The 17,868-nt window shown below is 51.6% G+C and overlaps 2 protein-coding genes across 3 annotated transcripts in view; one reads left to right on the forward strand and one right to left on the reverse strand.

Moving 5' to 3' along the window:
• GLT1D1 (glycosyltransferase 1 domain containing 1) overlaps positions 1-2,855 on the reverse strand; it is a 34,763-nt gene extending 31,908 nt beyond the window's left edge. For both annotated transcript variants that reach the window (XR_006415726.1, XM_044440719.1), the window contains exon 1: positions 2,746-2,855. Coding sequence is in view for 1 of the 2 variants with exons in the window: in XM_044440719.1 (XP_044296654.1) it covers positions 2,746-2,813 (68 nt within the window). In the remaining variant the exon portion in view is untranslated. The remainder of the gene's footprint in view (positions 1-2,745) is intronic.
• Positions 2,856-5,916: 3,061 nt separating this feature from the next.
• SLC15A4 (solute carrier family 15 member 4) overlaps positions 5,917-17,868 on the forward strand; it is a 33,057-nt gene continuing 21,105 nt past the window's right edge. The window contains exon 1 of the mRNA XM_044440689.1: positions 5,917-6,521. Within this exon, the coding sequence (XP_044296624.1) occupies positions 5,937-6,521 (585 nt within the window). The 5' untranslated portion in view covers positions 5,917-5,936. The remainder of the gene's footprint in view (positions 6,522-17,868) is intronic.

Below are 17,868 nucleotides of genomic sequence, written 5' to 3' on the forward strand. Positions count from 1 at the left end.
GGCAAAGCTTGAGATTCTTGAGGACCAGCTGCAGCTCAAAGGCAGAGAGCTTGCTTTGCATGCAGGAATTCCTGGGTTTGATTCCTGGCCTCTTTGGCAAAACGGATCCAGAGGCAGGCAGTTGCTAGAGCTGGCACAAGTTAAGGAACACCCATCCAGTTCTGCATAAGCCAAGCTCCTTGGTTTAGTCCTCAGTCTTTGCAAAGAACTCTTTTAGAAACTGAAGAATAAGACTGTTCTTATATCGCTGTTGGCATTTGCTTTGAACATTGGGCTACCTAATGATCCGGCCATCGCTCACTGAGGGCTTTGTGGTCTTACAGGAGCCCTGTGGAGCCTTCTGACTGTAGGATCATGATCATCACCACCACCACCCTTTGCTAAGAAAACTGGAAGCCATCTTATAGCAGGGGCTAAAACACACAAAACTGGATTTACAGGAGGGAAAGACACTCCTAGCTGAGGAAGTCATCAGTGAATACGAGCCACGAAGACGGCATGTCTTCTCCCAGATGCTTCAAGACAGGCCATGTCACTGGCTCTGCAGGTCTTCCTGCCCATTCTGCCAAATGGGGCCTGGGTGCGTGCCCCAAGGTCCGGCCCTGATGGCGCCGCCAATGGGCCCCTGGTGCCAGCACCTCCTGCCTTCCGGAACCCGCAGCCACAGCCTGCCTTCTTTTGCCTCTCCTCGTTCAGATGTTTTCACATCATCAGCTTTTAGCCGCCAACCATTCCTGCTCCGGTCTCACACAAATTGTGCCAGCTTATAATGGCACAATTATGAACAATTTACGGTAAATAAAACGATGAACGTTGGCACCTGCTAACTCGAAAACCACAGCTCACTTCTCAATTTGAATTTAAGTAATGGTGATTTATCCTGCAGCCTAATATATATTTCTTAATGTGTTCTTTTTCCAGACGCAGAACAAAAGAAGCTCAGGCAGTTTGGGTGCATCAATGTGTCTGAAGGTATTTTTCCACTTTCCATTAAACCGATTACTACAAATCACTCCCTTGTTCAAAACACTAAGCATACATGTTACCATTAATTCAAAGCTAACTTTCTAACGCCACTCAGGAGAGATGTCAGGATCCAAAGAAACTCTGCCAGCATCTTTGCTCTGAAGCAAATGCTCTGTTCTGCCTTGGATTTTCACAGCTCCAAAGAAAATGGCTTTTCAGCACAGCTAGTAGCTGACGCATGAACTCTTCCACCAGAAATACAAAGGACCAAATGTAGAGATGGCCACCAATTTAGGCAGTTTTCAAAAGAGAAATGGACAAATTCATGGAGGATAAGATTACCAATGAGGTCAGCTGTGGAGTCTGTGGATTCTCTACCCCAAAAAGAAATAATATGTGTATTCCAACACCCGCAACACCTTACCAAACTTACCCATTCTGACCGCAAATCGCTAGTTTGACACTGAAGACCAGGAGACCATAACACCTGGCCAATTTTTTGACTTTTCTACTTTCTCATCCCCTGTCTTTTGTATCAACTCGCCGGATGGAAAGTTCTCATGAAGCTGAGCTAGCATGGTTCTTCTTACATCCTTAGCAGAACAGAAAAAGCACGTCTTCTTTCCAGGAAGAGGGAAGCAAAAGTTACTGTAGGGGGAAGATTCCCAGCAGCTTTCAAAGCACTGATCTGCAACAAGCAGTCCTCTAGAAACTTTCTTTCAAATTATGTCTGGTTGTTTCCAAAACACACAACCCTAGTAGAAACAATTGGAAAATATTAACTTCGTTGACTGGGCAACAGTACTTGTACGGGTTTGTGAAATGTGAACTCTATTTTAAAAGCGACTGGCCGTGGGCATCACTTTACGCCTAGCAAACTCATTTTGGAAGAGTGTATTTGCATAAATCCACACATGAGTAAACACAGCCGCTCACCTCCGACACAAGAACTGCCCTTGGTTTATTGGTTTGAAACTACGCAAGCACAGGCCACATCGTTTTGGGAAAGCCGTTTCCTTCCATCAGAGAGTGGAAGAAAAAGGAGAAAGGTGGTGTGAGGCCTCCTTTGGGAAGGTGTCTGCCATTTTCAGGTGCAGAATGGAGCATTGCAAAAGCATCTTGTCCAGGCTTTTAGCTGCTCTGTTATTCTTCTTTTAAATGCTGATTTTTTCCTGTCCCTGCTTTTAAAATAGTAGTTTATCATGTGTTTTGCTTATTGGTTTTCTCCCTGGATGTAATGCTTGCTTTGCTTTTGATATGCACAGCACCCTGAAAGCCTTGGCCACGGGGCAACTCATAAATCAAATGTATAATGGATTTTGACTGCACATATAAGCATTTTCATGGTTATATGCTGCTGCTTCTCCAAGGAGTACAAGCTGGCATTCATCTCCCTCCTTTTATATTCACAACAACCCTGTAAGGTTGTTGTTCTCTGATCTCTAAAACGCGTCTGTTCTCTGATCTCTAAAAATGTGCCTCGATAATAATCTGATCAGCGATTAAACTTTGCAGCCCTCCACATGCCAGGCGTGGAGATGCATTCATGGGACCAGCGATGCCAGTGCTTTACCGAAAAAGTGTCTGCCTAGATGCGACCAATGCAAAGAGCTTCACCTGGCGATCTTCTGCCTAACCGGGGCCAGCGTGGCCAAGAGGTTCACCTGCCGATCTTCTACCTAAGAGGAGCTAGCGAGAACAACCGCTTCACCTGGCGAACTTCCGCCTGTCTCTCTGCCCGAATCGGATCTGCGCCCTGTTCCCCCGGGATGCACTTACTGGATCCTCCTCGCGGTGGTGCCGTTCCCGGTTTGGGCTCGCAGGCTCGCCAGCAGGAGTATCCGCATGGCGCCCACCTTTGCACCGGCTGCCGTGCCCGACTTCCGGCAGCGTCCCTCTCGGCTTCTGTCCCCGGCCACGGTCCCGGAAGCTACCTGTCCCCGCATAAGCCCCTCGGCGGGAGAGGCGGGCGCTGCCTCCTCTCGTTGCTCTATGGTCATCGCGCTCAGCCAAAAGACGCTCTCCCAGGAAACAGGCTCCTGGAAACGTCGTTCCGCTCCCCTCCTGCGCATTCAGTCCGAGCAGGCATGTTCGTTTCTATTCCGCGCTGCCGAGAGCCTTTGATTTTTTAAGGGCTGCCAAGAAGGCAGTCAGTCAGCAGGTGCAGTTAGCCCTAGCCCACTGAATAAGAGAAACCCAAAGGATTGCATCTGTTATATGTATTGTTTTATTTACTACCAATGAGCAGTTTGAGTAAGCTTTGCAATCCTAAATCCAGGATGGAGCCATTGCATCATAAATAGGATCACGCAAAAGTAATACTGTGGGCATGAAAGAACACTGCTGTTCCTCAAAGGAAAGGTTTTTTGCTGTTGGTTTTCCCCAGATAAATGAACTGTGGCTCAGGAAAGGTACATTTCAGTTCCTTTTACAGCTGGTTCGTTTAGCTGTGTGTCGAAGAAGGAACTGACGTCAGTCCCACGAATGTTACTTACATGTTCGCTTCAGCAAGGTTGGGAAAGATGGAGCAGGCAAAGCAACTGTGTCCACAAGCTTTTCTTACAGTCGTCCTAGCTGAGTCATGGTTTGAACTAGATGACCTCTAAGTTCCCTTCCAACTATGACAATTTGTTCTGAGTGGCAAATTATCAAGGAACTCAAGCTCACAGTCTTTCTACACAACAAGACAGTCCTGGATCCAGCTCCCTTCATTCCAGCGGTTAAATTCAGGGTAAAAATCTTTGGCAGTCTGAACCAACTCACCCAGTACATTAGATCTCATCACCCCTGATTTCACAGACCTGCACAAATGACCCAGGATTGTGACTCATTCAGAGCAGGCCGCTGCTCACTCAAAGGGTTCTTCCCTCAGGAAGACATCCAATAGGTGAGCCGCCCCGAGGCTTTGTTGCGATGGGGGCAGCATAGAAATGCTTTAAATAAATAAATAAATAAATATTTTTTTCCTCCACAGAGGAAGAGCTGATCTTACCCAGTGGGTTCCAACAGGATCCAGTGGACAGGCGAGGGAGAGTGAGACACAGTTCCAGAGAATGTCAACATCAATTCGTGTTGAATCTACAAAGGTACAACATCCCGTTGTGGATGCAGTGTGGTTGTGGAGTCCAACAGACAGCAAGGGCATCATGGCTTCTGTGTGTATATGCAAAGGGGCCCAACAACGGCATAAACTCAATGCACTAGGTGCCTCTGCTCCTGGTTTTTTCCCCTCCCACTCCTTCTGTCCTCACTGGGCTGTTTCGGGGTGCCCCCACCTTCTCAGGGAGTTCCCCAAGATCAGTAAAAGCCCACTGAAGTGCGTGACTGGGAGGGTCTGTTTTGCTTACAGAAGGAAGGGCGTTTGTCAGGCAGCATCAGAAATAGAATGATGCACTCAGTTTTAGTAGTTCTGGGACCCTCTTCATCAGAATCAGTTCGGAGAGAGCCCACTGGGATCGGTGCAGTCAGAGAGCAGCCGGCAAAGAGCGGCTGCACCTGATCAGCAGGAAAGCAGTGGGTTGGGTTGTGCATTTATTCTGCATGCTGCTGCACATCTAAGCAGATTCCAGAGCAGTGAGCAACAGAAAGATTCAAAAAGGGTAAGAGAAGGGAGGCAATGTATTCAAAATGTGGCGGGCCAAAAAAGCAAGCCAGAAAGGGCTTTTCAGAGCAAGCGTATCTCCAGCGGGTGCTGGAAACGCAGTGCCAGAGTTTGGCGGCCTCCAGAGGGAGAGACTTCCACGGAAAGGGGCCTTGCCTCGCCCACCCGCTCCAGTTGGGGTTTTTCATCTGCTAACCTCTGCGATGAGGCAGCTTGGTAAAGAGGATGATCTCTCCCATGATCTTGGGATCCCCCAACCAGGCACAGCCCAGAAAGTGTAGGACCCCAGCCCCCACCATCCCCACTGGGGATGATGGACAGTATAGTCCACCCCTCTCTGGAAGGCGTCAGGTTCCCGGAAAGGCTAAGCTAAATGCTTCTGCCAATACCAGAGAGAGAGTCCTCCCTTCTTTTAAACTTTGCTACATTAGGAAGAGCATGTAACGTTTTGCTACAACTTTGTATCCTGCAATGTAATATAATGTTGCGGCGGCCTTTTCTGGGGATCGCTGAGATCCGCCCAGAGAGGTTCGCTATGAGGAGGCACAGACACGAAATTTAAAATCATCGCAAGGGTCAGACTATCCGCCTGCTTCCACGATTGCGACACTCCGTCACGTGACTTTGCCCCATGACCTCCCTGCCGGACCAAGCCGCGCCCCCCCCCCCGGCTTCATGTGCACCTGCCCCCCCCGTGCACATCTGCCCCCCTCCTTTTGCACGGCGTCCTATTTTTGCAGCTGCTGCACCACGTGAGAGTTGAACCTGGAAGGGCCGGTCTCCTCTGAGCGACTGCGCGGGGCGGCCAATCAGCGCGCGCGGCCCGAGTCGGAGGAGGCGGGACCCGGAGAGACCTGGGCATTCGTACCAGAGAGAGAACTTCGCTGCCGCCGGAGACGGCGGAGGGAGGCGGCGCGGAGCGTGGAAGGGCGGCCCGCGCGAGGAGTGTGCCGGGTCCGCGCGGAGGGGCGAGGGAGGGAATCGATCCGGCGCGCGGAAGCAGGAGCCTCCGCGGCGGGGGGGAGCGCGGGGAGGTGGCGAGTTCGAATCCCGGGCGCGGCGGCTTGGGCGCCGAGGCCGGAGGGGCGGCAGGGCAGCTGAGACTGCGGCGAGGCGGTTTGGAAGGCAGCCCCGCCCCGCCCCGCCCCGACCTGACCTGACTTGCCCCCGGGCCCCGGGAGACGGCAGCCGGGCACTGGCAGCTTAGCCGGAGGGGGGCGCGCAGGTGTGCGGGGCCTCTTCCAGCCGGGGGCTGAGAGGGCTGGGGAGGGCGGCTAGCTGCCCGGGCTGGGGGCGCGCGTCTGAGCCGAGCAGCGGGCGGGCGGGGTGGGGCAGGGGGGAGTTTGGATCTGGGCGCCGGGCCGCTCCCATGGAGGAGGCTGAGTCCACTGAGCAGAGCCCGCTGCTGGGGGGCAGCGCCCGGCCGCCCGCCAGCCCCCCGGGCACAAGCGTCTTCCAGGGGCGGCGCTTGGCCTGTGCGGCCGTGCTGCTGGCGGAGATGCTGGAGCGGGTGGCCTTCTACGGCATCACCTCCAACCTGGTGCTGTTCCTCAACGGCACGCCGTACAACTGGGAGGGGGCCCAGGCCAGCCAGGCCCTGCTGGTCTTCATGGGCGTCACCTACCTGGTGTCCCCCTTCGGCGGCTGGCTGGCGGACGCCCTGCTGGGCAAGTTCGCCACCATCCTGGTCAGCATGGCCCTCTACCTGCTGGGCATGCTGGCCTTCCCCGGCATGGCCTACTCCGGCACCCGGCAGTGGCTGTGCGGGCAGATGCGCCTCTGGCCCGTCGAGAACTGCTCCTCGCCTTTGGCCGCCAACGCCACCCCGGCGCCCCCGTGCCGGCTGGAGGGCACCAACCGCTACTGCCTCGTGCCCGCCTTCATCGGCCTGGTCCTGGTGGGGCTCAGCGTGGGATCCGTCAAGGCCAACATCACGCCCTTCGGGGCTGACCAGGTCGAGTATGACTCCTGCCTCCTTGCGCTTCTGACGGGGCCGAGTGTGCCGGGGGGCCCCTTGCGGCTGCCTTGGGTTGCCTGCAGGACGTGCGGGTGGCAGTGAAGTGGGATAAAGAGATGCTGGGCAACCGGGCCGTGCGGAGCCATGCAGCGGGTCCCTCCAGGGCAGGGGGGCTGGCCAGAGCAGGAAGTGCCCCCTGGAGTTGCCCAGCCCTGGCCCTGCCTCCTCGCTCCCGTGCTGCCCTCTCTGGCTGTGGGGGACGGGATGGAGGGGAGGGGAGGAGAGGAGAGGAGAGGCTGCCCCTCCCGGCTCAGTGCCGCCTGCCTGCCAGGCGAGCAGGACGCCTCAGCGATTAGCGGGGCGAGTAGCAAGAACAGCCGGTGACCACCAAGCTGAGAAGCCTGGCTGACTGCAGGGAAGGACCCGCCTTGCCCCTCGGCCCTCAGCAACCTGGGGCTGGCGCTGGGTCCGCTTGCCTGCCCGCCCTGTCACCGTGCCCTCTGGCTCTTGTGGGCCTGCCCCAGCCGGCTTGGCCGATGGCTCAGAATCCTGGGAGCCGCAGTCCCAGAGGCTGCTTGGGCGCGCCTGCTTGGGAAGGCTGGATTCATCCCACAGTGGGGCTGGCAAAAGGTTGGGCCACCAGGAGTGCTGTGTCGGGGGGGGGGGGGTCCCCACTGAAACTGTTGCTTCCTGGTGGGATCTGCTGTGTGATCCCATGGCTGACACTGGTTGGTCTTGGCGGCCCTGCACCTGATGGGCCACTGGCTTCTCTTGGCAGATGCCGCCTTCTCCCATCTTCTCAGGGCTGTGCTGGCCAGGCCTGATGGGATGGGAGCCTGGAATGCCCCCCATTGCAGGGGAAGGGCTGTGGCTTTGTGGAGCTTTGCAGGCAGAACTTCCCAGGCTTGGTCTCCAGGCAGGACAGGAAAAGCTCCTGGCTGAAGCCGCTGCCTCTGAGCATCGATGGTTCTGGTCTAGAGGGTCCGATTCACCACAAGGCAACTCTGTGTGTTCCAAGTGGCCTCGGGGGCCCTTCCCAGAGGATGAGCAGGTTGCCTTCTCGGCCGTCCCTGCTCTGCGTTTCTGTCCACCTGCCACATGCATTCCTTGCTCTCAGCAACTTTGATCTGGTCCCTTCCTTAGGGCATGTTGTGTTGCCTGGCATCCCATAACTGGTCATTTTGAGGAAAGGTTTCTGCAACAGCTCATCAACTGTGCCACGTCTGGGAGATTCCAGGTCTGTGTTTGAAGGGCAGCGGGTCAGTTCACTGCTAGGCCTTCCCTTGGGCATGAGATGTATCCAGAGGACTAGAAAAGGGTCATGTGGAATTTGCAGTGCCAGGTAGAAGTGTTTTAAGCTCGGAAAGGAGGAGAGAAGATAAATAGGATGTGTGTTAATAAAATTATGCATGATGTTCAGAACATAAGAAAGATTTCTGTCCTCTGCCCATAATACTACACTTTGAGCTCACCTAAGGAAATTAATCAGCATTTGATCCAGGGACAGGAAAAAAAGTGTGCTTAATCTAATGTATGAGATTTGCTGCCCCAAGTTTTGCCAGCAGAAGCCAGCTCAGCTCCTCCCAGCCTTAACACTCATCAACTGCAAAGTGAGTTACAGTCGAAATCTACTTGTGCATAGGATGGCAAACTTCAGTGGCTTTCTTTCAGGAGGGGAAGAACTCTGTCAGTGGCTCGTAATATTGATGGTCCTGTGGAACTTTCAGCTTCAGGAGCAATATGGCTGAGCTTACGGTCTGCTAGAAAATACTAGCATTGTCACTGTGTGGAAATAGGGTTCCTAGGCTAGATGGCACTTTGGTTTGTTTAGCACTGCTGGTCTTGCGTTACTGTTGCATCCATAATTTCTGTTTTCCTGGAACATTTTTCAAGACCTAGTACCATACACGTTGTGTGTTGCTTGGGTGTGGAAGAGTGTGTTTTCAGGGCCCTCCAGATGCTCCAGCCAACAGCCCTCCCTCATCATGCCTAACCAACCTAGCCAATGGGAGGCCACCATGAGAATGGAAGGCCAGAACATCTGGTGGGCCACCAATGGTCCCCTGCCCCATAACTTCAATAGGCGCCATTTGGGATTCCCTTACATGTCCGATGCCAAAGGAAAAGCACTTGTTCCATTTGATCCTGGTTTCGACAAGATCTCAAGATGTGATCTGGATTTCTTTTCTAAACCAGATTAAGGCTTCACTTTTTTGGCCCAGCATTTTAAGATCTTACTATTTTAACAGGAAACATTTAAATGTAATTTATTGTTATACTGAGCTGATGGCTATGTCTTGGGTTTGCTAGCTAAAAGGTTGCTTTCAGTTTTCTTGAAATGTGTAATTGAACGTTTTTTGTTTTGAGATACTGTGTTACTTTATTTGCTAAAAGTTGCATACTCCATTGTGCAATTACTTACGCATGAAGGGTGGCTTATACATTTTAGCAATAAATATATACATTGTTACTCTTGCTAGAAGTTCCATCTTTTTTCTTTTTTCTTTTGTTTTGGGAGTGGTTCTCATTTCTCCCTGTTGGTTAGAAGTTTCTCTATCTTGTTTCTGGGGTCTCCAGTAAAGGCAAAAGAAAGGTGATAATCCAATTAGCACAGGCTTTGTTGAAGCTCTTAGAATGCAGGATACACCATGTTATCCAATCCAGATCAAGTCACCGCTTTCTGAACTAGAGTTCTGCATATCTGCAAACCCTGATTCTTTCACTGCAAAGGTGAATCACTAAATATTTATTGAATTGTTGTTTGTGCTTCTGCATGAGGTTATGTTGCAAGGCCTTCTACCTGATAGCTGATGGTCTGGGTAGCTTTTTGTGTAGAATTGAGCATGCCGGCTTTTGGTGCCTGCTGAGCACTTTGCAGAGCAGGACAGGACAGGAAAATTAGCAGTTTGGCAAAGCAATGTGTCTTTAGGACAAAGAACAGATGATTGGTGAGTGAAGCTACTTTTTCACAAGAAGAAGGTATGTTTGAATTGCAGTGCAAATACCAAATTGTTGTGCAGGATCCAAAGAACGGTGTGATCATTTTGTGCATCTAGGCATGCTAAAAGGGTGCACCCTTCCACTTTAGCATGGGGCTTTAATCAGCATCTGTGTTATCAGTTGGCAGGGTGGGCTAGCAGGATGAAGGATGGTGGGTCACCTATCCCCCCTCCCCATCTTACACAATGGATGTGAGCATGCCCCAATTTAGCTGCTTGCCTCTGGATCTGCAAGGGGAGCGCCAAGGTCCCCATTTAGCTCTTGGCTCTTGGCTGTGGCTTGCTGCCATGTGGTTTATCCTGAATGTTGCTCCTCGGATCTTGTCCTGTCTTTTCAAGATTACATTAGATCTCTTTCTCCTGTTGCCCTTGTGATTCAGTGCTGTGTTGGCCACCAAAAGCCCATAGGATACCTTGAACCTCGCAAACCGGCTTGTTCGTTTCCGTCTTCAAGTCGCTGTGCAGCTGGATAATATTCATTTTATTTGGAGGATGGGGGCTGTAGAATGGTTAATTCCCCTGGTGTGGATTTGGCCTTCAGGGGGCTGTTTGTCCATTTACCTGTCTTTCTGTCAAACACACTGGCAGTTAGGGGTATGAATTGGGTGTTAACAACTGGAACCGTTTTGGTGTAGTGGTGAAGGTTGTTTGTGCTCTGGGCTCTGCTCAACCATAGTACTCTTTGCATGACTCTCACGCATAGTACTCTTTGCGTCACAGATTCTCAGCTGAGCCGACCTCACAAGCCTGTAGTTGGGATAGAATGAAGGGGGGAGGGCCTTGTAAGCATCCTCATATTCTTGGCAGGAGGAAGAAAGGTAGGGTGTAATCATAATCAGACTTAACTTCATCTCCCTTTTGAAGTGTGAACGGTTTTTGAAAAGCTGCTTACCCCCAAAACGTGGGTAGGGTAAAGTGAAGGCAGACGAGGGTGTCTCCAAAGAAGCATTGGAGACATGCCGGATGTTTGTATTCACATGGAAGTCTGATTTGCAAAAGGCCACTGTTACGCATGTCAGAAAAACCACCCGCTTTCTGAATTTCATTTCCGTTTCTCCACACTGTTCTCTGCACCCATTTCTCCCCCTCCCCACCACAGTGCAAGCCCAGCTCAGAACAACACTCCGTGCATCTCATGAAGTGGATTTGTGTCCACAAAAGTCTCCGTTGTGTCAGGATAAATTTGCTAGTTTTGCTATGAGGGTTCTTTGTGCATTTTGCAGCCATGGACTGCCGTCTCAAGCGAATGCTCATACGGGTAAACCCATTTCTGCCTCCCTGGAGATTGTTAGAGCTGCTGTCTTTTAAGAAAAGAGGCGACTCCTGTTGGAATGCCACATGGGAGCAAAGTACACAAAATATACATATGCTGTGTAGAGTCTTCCAGGCCCACTTGGTTTCCTGTGGGTGTTTTTGACGCGGACTTCTGTTAGCTCCTAGCATGACCAGTGGCCAGGGAACCTTGAAACCGCAGTCTAACATATCTGTAGAATACAGGTTGGGGAAGACTGTTCCTGTTCTTTGGAAGAAGAATAGAGAAGTTGGTTATTTGCCTTGGATTTTCAATTGTCACAGTCCATGGCCTTTTCTTGATCTCTGCCTTCTGATTTCATGTTTCAGCTTGTCAAACCATTGAGTGGCTGAGGGCTTTTAATCCATTGTTCCATCTCTTAAGACAGATGCTTTTGGCTGTCGGCCCTTCCTGGAAATAGAATGAGGCTCCAAGCTCCACATTTGGGGTCAGCTGTGTAGTGAATGGTAGGCCCCAAACCACTTCTGTGCAAGCTCAGTCCTGGGAAGAGCAAAATCGGTCCTCCTGGGATGTTAAAATTCCAGGAATCTGGGGATAAAATAAGGCTGCAGGAATCCTCTTTCCTGCTTGATTTTAGAAAGTTTAGCTTTTCTCCTGCCCCTTTAAAGATCGATCGACTTTGTTTTGGAACTGCTTCCATAAGATTGGAGTCCTGACTTCATCCCTGACTCCTGTGGGATCTCCAAAAGCACAGGAGGCGGAACCTGGAGGAGATGGGGCAGAGCTCATGGAGACAACTTGGACTTCTAAGCCCAAAAGAGCCGTTCCCTGGTGGGGTGCCCCTTTCTGTGGGGAGCTGACAAAGGAGGCTAGTCCTCTGATACTTCAGGGCAAACCTTGAGACTGGGAAACCTGACCCACCTACAATGCTTTTCAGGAGCCAGGTCACATGTGCTCACATGGTAAGGCATGATAAGGTGTGCGGGATGACCTCTCCCTTGGTGTTTTCCCAGTCTGATAGCCGTCATTTCCAGCCAGCATGGTCAGTGGTCTGGGATCATGATGTAATCCGAAAGATCTGGAGGGCACCTTCCGCTGTGGCTTATGCATCCCACTCTTTCTGAATTCCTCCCATTCAGAGCTTTTAAAAAATATAGTTTTTATTGGGCGTTTCAAAACCAAACCAAGGCAACAGCAGTGAAGGGAAGAAAAAAGAGGAACACAATCTGTTTGGATGTTACCTTTTTCTTACGTAACATTTGGAGACTGCGCTAAGAAATGTCTGATCATTAGTCATGCAGACGTCCCTCTGAAGTTAGCCCAGAGTTTGTGCCTGAGAAAGACAAGAGGGCAGGGGGTCATCCCCACATCTGGAAGCAAATTGCAGAATTCAACTTTGCATTTTTTAAAGAAGTCCTTCCTTTTATCAGTCCTGAATCTCCCCAGAACAGTTTCCTTCTTGGGACTAAAACTCCTGCAATCCAGAAACGTTCGGCTTTGTTGATGGTGCTGATTGGATTGGTAGTCCACAGCATTGGCTGATGGGCATGGTTGTCCACAGCAACCAGGAGGACACAGGCCTGGGAAAAAGCAGCTCCAGAAATGGCACATTGTGACCACGGAGCCGACATTTCCAGAGTGAGAATTTGTCCCTTCAGTAATGGAGAGCGCAAACATCGCAGAAGCACTTTGCTTTTTTTGTAATGCTTGTGCGGCGCTTGAGAGGGGACTGAACCTCTCTGGCGTCCTTGAATTCCACCCATTGCAGCAAGGTCCTTCAGCTGAACACTCCTTCTGAAAGACTGGATCTAAATTGTTCTTCCCAGGAGGACGGAAAAGGTTCTCGTGCCTTCCAGACTACCTGAATTTTGCTATAAGCTGCAGAAATACCCAGATCCTGCTAGAGTCTACACTCCTCCACACCCCACACCCCTTGGCACCCCTAAGTGGTTTATTTTATTTTATTTAGAGCATATGTAAGCCATCCCATCACATAGCCTCGGGATGGCTTACATAAATAAAATAATGTTTAGCATCTTAATAAGATGATTGGGAAAGATCCTCTCTGCCTGCAAACCCACACCATGGGTTCCATTTCATAGAAGCCCTTGGGGGCGCATCCTTTTGGGAGATGAGGCCCGAGGCAAAAGGGATGAGACCAAAAAGACAAGCATATTTGAGATTCATGTTTTTGTTTGTTTGTTTGATTTATATCCTGCCTTTTTCCTACAAAGGGCTCAAGGCAGCTTACATCATTCTCCTCCTCCATCTTCTCCCCACAACAACAACCCTGTGAGGTAGGTTGGGCTGAGAGTCTGTGCCTGGCCCAAAGTCGCCCAGTTGGCTCCATGGCTGAGCGGGGACTCGAACCCTGATCGCCTGAGTCCCAGCCCCGTGCTCTTAACCACTGCACCACGCTGGCTCTTTTACTGCCAGTAAGGAAGATTCTCAGGAGCCATTTCGACCTTTTAGTGGGTGAGAGGAACTGCCCAAAGCTGGGAAACTGTCAGACGATTGGTGGCCAGGGGAAAGGGGGTGGGGCCAGGGGAAAGGGGGTGGGGCCAGGGGAAAGGGGGTGGCCATTAGGGGAACTCCAGAGGACTACTTTAGGACCCCCAGGCAGGCTAGATTTGGCTGCTGGGTGTCAGAGTTATGCCCCCCCACCCAGGGTAGACAGACTGCTGGCTTGGCGTATTAATAAGGCACGGATCTGTGGTCTGAATAAAAGTTTCTCAGAGATCTCTCTGCTTGCCAAGCAGTGGGGTAAATCGCGCATTCCTCGTGGCACCAGCGCCACACAGTGCCTCTCTCCCTGCCCACACAAACCTTTCCAGGAATGTGGACTTATGCAAGGCAAGGCAGTGACTCAAAGCTACTGTTCGCCGTCCCCCAAAATCTGATTGTAAATGCGGTGTTCTTGCTTTCGGCCAGTTCCCCTTTTGTGGCACCTTGCGAAATGTCTGTTTCCTCTTCTGCCTTGACATGTTCTGATTTATGTTATTTTAATTCTGGGGAGTCTTTTTCAATTCTGAAATCGGCCGTGTTGGCTGCAAGGAAATGAAACCAGGTTTAAAAAGTGCAGAGCTCCGGGGCTTATGTAAAGGGGTGGGGACTTCTAGTGTCCCGGAAACTAGCTTTTCTGCCCTCTTTGTTTTGGGAGAAAATGCACTGCAGGAATGCATGCTGCCTTTGGGGCTTGGCCTTGCCTAATATTTCGGGCTGGTCTTCAGGCACTGCTCAGAGTTTCCTGGATATAGACCAGTCTAAAACATAGTCAGGGTGGGAGCAGGTAGAATTTAACCCTTTGCTCCTGGTGCAGTGCTGCTTCACATCTCTTAGGGAGCTCCGTGACTGAGTGGGCACTGGAACCCGGAATCTCTCGAGTCCTCGTCCAGCGCTGTAACCACTACACCACACTGTCTGTTATTAGCAACCTGTTCGTGTGATTATTATCACTGGCAGCATTTTGCTATCCTTAAACTGTTGGCACGTCAGAAACCCTTGTTGCTGATTGTCTGCAGATTATGGGGGGTGGGGGGGGGCAGACCCTGGATATTTCCCTCTTCAGGTTTATTGCCACAGGGTTGGGCCCCAAGAGAGTTCAACCAGCCCAGGGTGGCCCAAGACAGATTCATGGCTGAATGAGGATTTGTACCTGCACTGCTCTAAGCGCTAGGCAACACTGCCGTGACTGATCTGGTCATGGGCGGAATTCCTGATCAGGCTTCGTAGAATCTCACAGGGTTCTCCAGAATGCAGTTTGAAAACGTCCTCTTTACAATTGTGACATTCCCCACTAGAGTCTATGACAGGCGTGCAGAAGCTGCAGCCATGGGCCAAAACCGGCCCTCTGGGATACCCTAGGTAGCCACACCCCCTTCCCCTGGTCCCACCCACTTTCCTCCAGCCACCAATCATTGGGTAGCTTCCTTGTTTCGTGTGTGCTGCTTTCCTCATTCAGAAAGGTTGATGCCTTAAGACTTCATCGCTGGCCAGGAGAGGAGTGAGCCAAACTCAGCTGATGTTTTTGGTATTGTGGCTCCACCCCTTTTGCCTGTAGTCCCGCCCACCACTGGAGGGTCTCAGAAATGTAATTCCCTCCTCAGGCTGAAAGAGGTTCCGCACGCCTGGGCTAAGGGCACAGAACAACTGGCGTTACAGCCAGGGAAACCAGCTTAGTGCCTTGAGGCGAACCGAAGAACGAGGAAAGCTGGATGTGAGCTTCCAGATCACACAGGCCTCTTCCTCTACAGAGGACTTTAAACTATAAGCAAGCAAGCGCAAAGCCCCAGTGCTGGAAGGCATATTTGACTGTGTACCAGGCATGCCCCTGGCCCAGCCAAGTGGGCACCGGCCGCACGGCAGAGGGAACTAGGCCCTTTGGGTACATTGAAATCGGGTCACGCTCGTGAGGGAGTGAGACCCAGGAAGCCTGCCGTGCTAAACGCACCCGTGGGCTGTCGGGAAAGCACGAAGGGCTCAGCCGGAGAGGCCCCCGGTGATGATTCAGCACCACCCAGCACAAGCTCTCCATTGTGCGTGCAAGTTCCCAGAGCCGGCAGCTTTTCTTTCGGCCGTGGTTATGTCAGGGCAGCGGGCTGCAAATGTTGCTAGTCAGTCATGGGGTTGGTATCAGACGGGCCTCTCGGGCTGCCTGAGCCTGTGCCAGGAACTGAAGCACACACGAACAGCCCTGCTGGGTCAGACACGAGGTCCATCATCCCCTCCAGCATCCCCACGTACAGTGGCGGACCCTCTGACCTGAGATCGCCTAAGCGGGGTGGGTGCACCGCCTCTGCCTGCCCCAGTTCCTGAGCGACTGGCGCAAACCACGGGGTCTGGGGGAGCTCGTTCCTGAGCCCAGCTTCCCCCAACCCTCTGGCATGTTTGGACTTCAACCTCCATCAGCCCCAGTCAGAGAGATTGGGAACACTGGGATTTGCGATCCGCCGTACCCATAGCTCAGCAGGTTAAGTACGTCGACTTTCAACAGAGATGCTCTCTGAGACCGTAGCATTTTTGGAACATGTGGGTTGATAGTAACATGGAGCTTTTGACGGGAAGAAGGCCCAGCGGTGTGTGAATTTTAGTTTTCCATGGGACAGTCCTTGCTCCTCCAGCATCTCTCTCTGGTAAAGGAGATTTTACTGGCGCTGTGTGTGTGCGTGTGTGCGTGCATGCACACGCACAGGGAGACTTTTGCAATATTGTGTTAGCGTTTGCAGGAGTGGTCAGCTGCATCTTCTGCCCAAGCCGGGCCGCATCCTGCTAGGAGATTAAAGCCACAATCCTACCCAGCTTTAGACAGGGAAAAAACCTACAAGCCCCAGCATGCCCCAGTCAGCTGAGTGGCCCAAATTTGCCCTGGAGTTTACCCTCTTGCAAACTCACGTGGGGTGTCAAGCCAGATGTGGCAGCAAGCATTGTCACATCCCATCGAACCAGCGGGGTCCTCCTCCACCGTCCCCATCGCATTCCCCCTCCCACTCCTTTCTGTGTCTCTCTTCCCCACTCCCCATAGTCAGTCCTCATTGTGCTGCTTTGGGCAAGCACCTCTTAGGGGTTTTCTTCCCCCTTATATATTTTACTTCCCCGAAACCTGTTAAACCCACTCCTTGTGTGTGGGTGGGACCAGCTTGTCTAGGAGGGGACCAGTATTCACACCCTTGTATTTGCCATTAGTACATGAGTTGGGGTGTGTGTGTGTGTGTGAGAGAGAGAGAGGGGGGGGGGAGAGAGAGAGAGAGAGAGAGAGAGAGAGAGAGAGAGATTCTTCTTTGGCAAAGGAACATGGCCTAAATAGCTCATAACTTCGCTTAAACTCTTCCTGCCACTAACTGAGCCTTAAAAGATAAATTTCCACTTTCTCAAAAGTGAAAAAACAACGGCCAGAACTGGGAAGCCATTGAACGAAATGACTGGTGCTTGGGAGAAACCGAGTGAGGCCGTGTGCCCCAGGTTTGCTGGATTGGGCCCATGGTCCTGAGGGTTCTGCACCCCTGACTTAGAGGAATGAAGCACCAGGTGCATAATTGGGAAAGGGTATCACTTCTTGAATGGAGGGCAGTCCAGGACCCCCCACCCCCAATAGAGGCATTCTCTGCAGGCATCCCCCATTCAAGTTTGAACCCACTGCCAGTTGGGGGGCAGGGCTGCCAGGCTGTGGGAAGCCTGCAGCTATTCTTCCAGTGTGTGGCTTCCTCTGGGCCCCTCTTGCACCAACAGGCTCCAGGAGTGGCACAAGGAAGTCAGCCGAAGCATAAAGCTAAATCCTGCCCTGCAAGGGAGAAAACCGCCATCTGTTGCCTTAGCCATTTATGATTTCGGAACACTGCGATGGTACATTCTTGCAGTGTGTGTGTTACGAACTGCTGGAAACTGCCAAGGGAGCTTTGCTAATCGGGCAGTCAGATGAAATAATGACAATTATTGTTATTTTTGGGAGGCTGGGGAATGCTCAGTGGCAGAGCTCCTTTCTTTGAGTAAGAACAGGAGTGGAACTGGCCATCCCTATTTTCAGCTGTGAAATGCTGGCAGGATATAAATACGATCAGTTTGGAACGCTCTTTTGCATCTTTCAGTTCCTCCTTAGAGGCTGCTTTTCCGCACACCTGTTCCTCGCGGGTTTCCTGGAATATCCTAATCTCTTTCTTACTGCAGTCTTAAAACTGAAACCATTTCTCTCTGCAGGTGGAGCTTCACGTGAGGGAATGCTTTTTCACTTATTCTGCATGAAGGAGAAGGGTTCTTCTAGCAGCTGACCCAACTTTCTTCACCCTGACTTGCTAGCTATCCATGTGCAGAGACCTCTCTTTTGATATAGCAGTGTTTAATCATGGAAGTCTCACTCTGTTTGTGTACAGAGAGTACGAAGTAGCAAGGTGAAGATTTATTTCCTGAAAGCCAACCAGTCTGGCCAGTCTTCGGGCCTGTTGGGAGTTACAACACCAAACAACAACACGGTTGGGAGAGACTGTTTCAGCCCCTTGGTCTTCTCCCCATTTTGCTAGCTTTCTATGTGCGGGGAGCTGGTTTTTGTACAGAGAAAGCCCTGCCTGAAAACTGTCTGGTTTTGTTCACTGACATCCCCTGT

Source organism: Varanus komodoensis, unplaced genomic scaffold (genome assembly GCF_004798865.1).
Source record: "Varanus komodoensis strain SLA01 unplaced genomic scaffold, ASM479886v1 scaffold38, whole genome shotgun sequence".
Lineage (NCBI taxonomy): Eukaryota > Metazoa > Chordata > Lepidosauria > Squamata > Varanidae > Varanus > Varanus komodoensis.